Source organism: Argiope bruennichi, chromosome X1, assembly GCF_947563725.1.
Source record: "Argiope bruennichi chromosome X1, qqArgBrue1.1, whole genome shotgun sequence".
NCBI classification, from domain to species: Eukaryota; Metazoa; Arthropoda; class Arachnida; order Araneae; family Araneidae; genus Argiope; species Argiope bruennichi.
In genome coordinates, this window is record NC_079162.1 from 122,951,706 (window position 1) to 122,959,292 (window position 7,587).

Genomic DNA, 7,587 nt, shown 5'->3' on the forward strand with positions numbered 1-7,587 from the left:
TCAATGAGAACATTCGGTAGGCAAAAAATACTTTCAAGTAATTTCAAGATTCTTTAATATCAGAAAATTCAGAACCATCTAAAAACAGCAATAGAAGTAATAAAAAAAAGTGGAAAACAAGTAAAAGCCACCTGAAGAAAATAAATAGTCTAAAATTTTTTGTTTGTACTGAACGATTAACACTATGTTATTTTTCTCCAGCATGAAATATTATTCAAAGGAACACTTATAAAAGATGTAAAGGAATTTGTATTAAATATCCATTAAATAAGTAGAAAGATTACTGAAAAATATGTTTTAAGCTAACATGTCGACACATTGTTTGGAAAAAAATACCATTCCTTCCCAAACCACAGGGGAAAGCGTTATGGCATTGTCATACAAATCAACATATAAATGAAAACGCTTATCTCTGGTGCCCTTCTTGTTAAAAGAGACTGAACTGGTAATACCAGGAACGAAACATTGTCTTACTTTCTTGTAGTACTTTCACTTTTTGAAAGTGGCAGCATGTAAAAGTCAGAGTCAAAATAAATGGATAGAACGAAGTTGCTCTCAATTTAGATGTCTGATTATTTTTACTTTTAAAAGCTTTATTAGGAGAAAGGGAAACATTTTGTTTCTGCAAATCTCAACATTTGGTGACCTCGGTACGTGATTTATGAAAATAAGCAAGAAAGATACAGGTCAGAAAGTTTATTTATCTTCTGGTAACGGATGCTTTGACCGTTCAAGGTCAGACGATCTATTACTTTTGCTTTCGTGTTTTGTTTTAAGTTTATGGAAAGGGAAGCACTAATTCAGAGACTAAAACCTATTAGAGCATCTTTTACGATAATATGTAACGGAATTAAACTGGAAATAGAAAAAGAAAACCCGGACGAAGAATTCATAAGATCAAAATTAACAACTTTAGAACGTTTATCGGACGAACTTCGCTCTTATGATATTCAAATTTTAGATTCAGAATATTCTTCTGAAGAGCAATTTAACAGTGAATGGGAAAGCGTCGAAGAATACAAAGAAAAATTAGATTTGATTAAAGTTAAAGTTGAAATGTTCTTTTCCCGCCAAATTGCGCAATCCGTCGCCAGTGTGTCTCCAAACTTAAACAAACGAAAACTCAAGCTGCCTGAAATAGTATTAAAACAATTCGGTGGGGACATTAAAGATTGGTTGCCATTTTGGGGGCAATTCCAACGAATTCATGATGATAAAAAAAATTCAAAATGAAGACAAATTTCATTACTTAATCCAAGCTACTATACCTGGTACTAGACCACGTGAGATTGTCAATAGCTTCCCGGCAACCACGGAAAATTATCTCAAAGTCATAGAAAGCTTGAAAAATAGATTCGGACGGGAAGAACTTTTAGTCGAATTTTATATACGGGAATTGTTAAGTCTAATTATTAAAAATGTAACTGAGCAAAGAAAAAGGTGCAGTGTGTCCGAGCTGTACGACAAATTAGAATCCTATTTGCGTTCGTTAGAATCAATTGGAATGACAAGCGACAAATACTCTGCCATGTTATTTCCACTCGTTGAATCGTGTATTCCTGAGGAGTTATTAAGAGTTTGGCTGAGAAATCATGCATCAATAATCACAGAAGAAAATACTTATTCCGAAAAATTAAAATAATTATTGTTATTTTTGAGAAATGAAGTTGAGGGAGAGCAGAGAATTTCTTTGGCAAAAGCTGGGTTTAAATTTGATTTTGGTGCACGAAACGAAGTTAGAAGGGATAAAAGGTTCCAAAATGAAGATTCTGTGCCTACTGCGAATGAATTATTCTCGGGACATAAGAAAACATTTAATCTTGGGGAAACGAACTCTTGCATTTTTTGTGAGAAACAACATGAAAGCCAAAATTGTTTTGTGGCTCAAAAAATGACTTTAACTCAAAGGAATGATGAAATTAAGAAGAGGAATGGATGTTTCATCTGCCTAAAAATTGGACATAGGGCCAAGCAATGTAGGTCAACTGTTCGATGCTTGATATGCTTAAGAAGACATTGGGCTGTAATGTGTCCAGACTTACAAACATGTAAAAAGAAAGATGATGATAAAATTAAGGAGGAGGATGCACAAAAAATATCTTTAGCAAGTACCAGTTTTAATTATCCAGATGAAGTGTATTTTCAAACTTTATTAGTGAATATCGAATCTAATAAAAGGCAGAAAACGGTAAGGGCACTTATTGACACTGGATCACAGCGTTCATATATATTAAAAGGAACGGCTGAAGAAATTGGGTGCCATTCAAATGGAACAGAAACTTTGATTCATGCTCTTTTTGGAGGAGCCACAACAAAGAGAGAAACCCACAAACGTTATGAAGTGTTTCTTAGTAGCCTATATGGCAATTATTCTAGAAGATTAAACCTTTTGGAACAATTAAAGATTTGTGGACCAGTGACCAGTTTGCAGCCTGGACCATGGATAGAAGAAATGAAACAAAAAGGTATCACTGTCTCTGATGTTGGGAGAAAAGATTTGAAAATAGAAATCCTTATTGGAGCAGACGTCGCAGGTGCATTGTTAACGGGAAAAGTTCACAAATTAGAAAACGGATTGGTTGCTGTTGAATCTTTGCTCGGATGGACAGTTATGGGTAGAATAAATTATTACACTTCAGAAAGTAATGTGTCTATGTCTTCCCTGATAACGTCCATGTTGGTTCACAGTAGCGACATAGAAAACTTGTGGAAACTAGAGGCATTGGGAATTACAGATTCCAAAGAAAATAGAAGCGATGTCGAATTACAAGAAGCAGTATGGGATCATTTTCACAAGACCCTAAAAAGATCAGAGGATAGATATGAAATCTCTTTACCTTGGATCAATGAGAAAGACAAATTACCCAGTAACAGAGAAGTAGCTAAAAAAGACTAATTTCCACGACAAAGAAACTCATGTTGAAAGATAAAACAGAAGCTTACAATGCAGTGTTCGAAGAATGGGTTAAATCTGGAATAATCGAAGAAGTACCAGAAGAGGAGAAAAGTGTGCACAGCCATTACCTTCCACACAGGCCGATATTCAAAGAGAACTCTACAACATCCATAAGACCAGTTTTTGACGCTTCGTGTAAGCAGAAAAAGTTTCTTTCCCTTAACGACTGTCTCGCAAAAGGTGAAAATTTAATTGAATTAATACCAAGCTTGCTTCTTGATTTCAGAGGAGGAAAAATAGGAGTTATTTCAGATATCAAAAAAGCTTTTCTTCAGATATCTATTCAAAAAAATGATCGTGATTTTCTGAGATTCCTGTGGTGGAAAGACTCTGAACAAAAGGAAATAAGAGAATTTCGACACTGCAGAGTAGTTTTTGGATTAAAATGCAGCCCATTTTTATTAGGTGCAGTGATTAATTCGCATTTGGATCAGTGTGATATTTCTCTAAAAGAAACAGCTTCAAAATTGAAATCTTCATTTTATGTTGATAACTGTGTCACCTCAGTCAATTCGAATGAAGAAGCAGAAGATTTTATTACAAAGTCAACTCGATTGATGGCAAGTGGTAACTTCGACTTGAGAGGGTGGGAGCAGACAGAGAAGAGCAATGTGAAATCGACAATAAGTGAACCACTAAAAGTTCTTGGTCTTATGTGGGATAAGTTTGAAGATTCACTGTTTTGTGACATACCTAATATCGACTTAGATGACATCATAGTGACAAGACGAAACGTGTTATCAATTGCACAGAGAATCTTCGACCCAATCGGTTTTAGCTGCCCTTTCACGCTTCGACCAAAGATATACTTGCAAAATAGTTGGGAAACTAAATTAAGCTGGGATGCAGAGCTGCCTGAGGAAATCCAAAGAAAATTCTTGAAATGGGTTAAAGAATTGCCCTTGTTAGCATCAGTAAAGATTCCTAGGCAAGCTACTCAGACCGATGGGCAGTCTTTTAGCCTCCATATATTTTCCGATGCTTCACAGGGATCTTATGCGAGTGTAGTATTTTTAAGAAGCCAAAAATCAGATGAAGTTAAAGTGACATTATTGCAAGCTAAAGCCAGAGTAGCTCCGTTGAAGAAAATAACTATACCAAGACTTGAATTGCTTGCTTGTCTTATTGGAGCAAGATTGGCTTCATTCATTAAGAAGAACCTCAAGATCGTAATTTCAAAAGAGTATTACTGGACCGACTCTTCAACAGCACCTTCTGGATAAAGAATGTAGAAGCTTGGGGAACGTTTGTGAATAATAGAGTTTCAGAAATTAGGAATCTGACAGACTTTAGAAATTGGCACCATATACCTGGTATAGAAAATCCTGCCGACATGCCATCAAGAGGATGCTCAATGAAGAAACTTATTGAATCCAGATGGTGGGAGGGTCCTCATTGGCTGGCATTGTCGGAAGAAGAATGGCCTCATTCTGCGGCAATCGATGACAAAGTGGAGGCTAACAAAGAAAAACGTAGAGAAGTAATGACGTCATTAAACCATGTCGATGATTTTTCTTCAAGAGTCTTCAATTACTTTTCAAAATACACTAAAATCCTAAGAATGATGGGTTGGATACACAGATTTATAGGAAATTGCCAGAAGACAAAAGTAGAAAGAGAAGATGGCGAGTTAAAGGTCAATGAGCTAAAAATGGCAGAGAAATATATCGTAAAGATTATTCAACATGATTCATTTTCTTCAGAAGACATAAAAAAGCTGAAGTCACTTAGTGTGTTTAAAGATGAGGAAGACATTCTACGTGTTAAGACCAGATTAACTGAAAGAAAGGACCATCACAATTTTATTTTCCCCATGTTGCTTCCGAAGAAGCATGCAGTTGTGGAGAAGTTGATACTTCATAAACATCTATCTTTGTCTCATGCCGGGATACATATATTAATCTCCAAACTTCGAGAAAACTTTTGGATTATCAAAAGCAGATCAACTATCCGAGGAGCTTTATCTCGATGTGTTAGATGCAGAAGGCATGAAGCTAAAGGACTGCAGACAGTGCCAGCTACTCTGCCCGAAAATAGAGTTAGAGATGCTAAGATTTTCGAAATTGTGGGAGTAGATTTAGGAGGCCCACTAATTTTGAAGAACAAGAGTAAAGCCTGGATCATACTTTTCATCTGTGCTGTTTTCAGAGCGGTTCATTTGGAACTGATTTTGACCCTCTCTACTCAGGGATTTTTACTTGGATTTAGAAGATTTATTGCGCGTAGAGGGTGGCCATCGATAATTTACAGCGACAATGGTAGTAATTTTGTCGGATCCAACAATCTCTTTGAGTCAATTGATTGGAATATTGTTGGAAGGGACGCTGCCATACTTAAGATAGACTGGAAGTTTAGTCCACCAGCAACACCATGGTGGGGCGGTTTTGGGGAACGACTTGTGCAAATGATTAAGAAACTTTTACGTCGTATCTTGGGCCAAGCGTCTTTAAACTACGAAGAGTTAATGAGTGTATTGTGTGACTGCGAATCAACTGTGAATTCCAGACCCCTCACATATGTGACAGAGGACTCGGACGATCTCATTCCTTTGACACCGTCCTTGTTTTTAGGCGAAATTCCAGAGTTTGGTGTACCTGATTTGGATCACCTATATCGAATTGATTTCAACAAGAGACTTAGACATCTTCAAAATGTGCGAGAACTTCTGAGAAGAAGATTTAGGTTGGAATATCTCAGCTTATTGGTTCAACGTCCATCAACAATGTTAATTTCTAGACAGATAAAAATTGGGGATATAGTTCTCGTCGAGTGTGACAACAAGTGCAAAGTGCTATGGCCTCCAGCCAAAGTGACTGAGATATATCCAGGAAAAGACGGCAATGTTCGTGTTGTTCGAGTCAAAACCGCTTCCGGAGAATTAGTTAGACCAATAAAGAAAATATTCCCCCTCAAAATACCTTCATCTATGGAGTCAGATGAGAAAAATGAAACTGAAACACTTGAAAAGGAAAATATAATTTCAGAATCACCGATGAACAATTCTGTTCCAGAGTTGTCCCAGAAGTGTAGAACTATCGTGACTAGATCTTGAAGACAAATTAAACTCCCATCCAGATTTATTACTTGAACTCTAATTAAGTAACTTTAAAGTTTTTATACTAAGAATTGAAATTTTAACTATTTAACTTTATTTAGTTTCATAATTGTTTCATTAGAGTTTTGATTAATTTATGTGTCATTAATCAAAAGGTGGGAGGATTGTTAAAAGAGACTGAACTGGTAAAACCAGGAACGAAACATTGTCTTACTTTCTTGTAGTACTTTCACTTTTTGAAAGTGGCAACATGTAAAAATCAGAGTCAAAATAAATGGATAGAACGAAGTTGCTCTCAATTTCGATGTCTGATTATTTTTACTTTTAAAAGCTTTATTGGGAGAAAGGGAAACAGTTTGTTTCTGCAAATCTCAACACTTCTCACTCAAACGGTCCTACCTATGAAAAGTACGGTTTGCGATGGATTCGTCCTTCCCATAGGGATAAACGTTGCGACTGAGACGCTAGTATGCAAATAGATGTCAGGAAAGTGATTTAAATATTCCGGATGCTCCTGCCTGCCAGACATGCGCACAGAAGAGTTTTACAGAAATGGTCATTTACGGTATTCAAATGGAACTTGATGGGTTGAACAAGGCAATGGAAAACTGGACAAAGAACCCGAATTTGCCCCAGGATCATCCTTGACATGGACGCCAAGAGAGCTGATGTCATTTCAAAGCTGGAGGAAGCTAAAGGTAATCTTTCTCTCTATAACTGTTCAGGATGCAAAATGTAACAAAGCTCTGAATCCCCTAAATTTCTAAAAAGTTCAAATTAATGAATAATTCCAATCCCCTACCAAACGTAAAATGGCACGGAACAATCCTACTCAAATTTCCAACCAAGAAATTGTCACTAAGAATTGCTTTTCCCCCGATCGAAAACATCAAAGGGCCCGCAACCGAAGCCCCGCCCACTAAAGTCCCACCCATGATGCTTAGATATGCTGACAAATATCAAGCTATGTTAGCTGATATTGAAAAAGTTAGTGGTCCTACAAAAAAGAAATTCAATTACGGATTTATCAAAATTTTCGCTACCACTATCGACCAACATCAAAAAATTCAATCCTTCGCAACCACTCAGGGCTATGACTATTATATTATTTAACCAAAGAGCAAACGCCCAGTTAAAATAGTCATCAATGATCTCCCGATTGAGCATGAATCAGAAGCAATTTTTGCATATATTAGAAACGAACTCGGTTATCCAGTCACCAAAGTAGTTCAGCTAACACAAACGAGAACAAAGAGGGCGCTGCCTCTCTTTTTAGTTCGAACCGGAACGTAACGATGAAATCAATAGTATATATAGCATCAAAAGCATTAATTATCTTCGTGTTACCATTTAGCCATACTGTGCTCGCAATATTACAAGGCGATGTTTCAAATGCATATATTTCCACTACAGTGCAGAGTGCTGTAGCATCAAGCCATGATGTCTCAAATGCGGTGCTTCTCACGAGACCAATGCTTGCGATATCAAGGAGCGCATTGAAATCCCTAAGTGCATCAATTGTGGTAAGAGTGGGCATGTTGCCTCATACAGAGGAAGCGAGGCATTCCCCAAGACG

At 36.8% G+C, this 7,587-nt stretch overlaps 2 protein-coding genes across 2 annotated transcripts; both read left to right on the forward strand.

Moving 5' to 3' along the window:
* Positions 1 to 2,916: 2,916 nt before the first annotated feature.
* On the forward strand, positions 2,917 to 4,179 carry LOC129959390 (uncharacterized). The gene has a single exon (XM_056072209.1). The coding sequence runs from the start codon at positions 2,917 to 2,919 to the stop codon at positions 4,177 to 4,179; it is 1,263 nt and encodes a 420-aa protein (XP_055928184.1).
* Positions 4,180 to 4,289: 110 nt separating this feature from the next.
* Positions 4,290 to 7,124, forward strand: LOC129959391 (uncharacterized). Its single transcript, XM_056072210.1, has 2 exons — positions 4,290 to 5,837; positions 6,783 to 7,124. The coding sequence occupies exons 1-2, from the start codon at positions 4,290 to 4,292 to the stop codon at positions 7,122 to 7,124; spliced, it is 1,890 nt and encodes a 629-aa protein (XP_055928185.1).
* The last annotated feature ends 463 nt before the right edge of the window (positions 7,125 to 7,587 follow it).

Coding starts and splice junctions, on each gene's coding strand:
- LOC129959391 (XM_056072210.1), top strand. CDS start 4,290: ATGCCATCAAGAGGATGCTCAATGAAGAAACTTATTGAATCCAGATGG. Junction 5,838..6,782: donor AAACCGCTTCCGGAGAATTA/GTTAGACCAATA, acceptor ATTTCTAAAAAG/TTCAAATTAATGAATAATTC.
- LOC129959390 (XM_056072209.1), top strand. CDS start 2,917: ATGTTGAAAGATAAAACAGAAGCTTACAATGCAGTGTTCGAAGAATGG.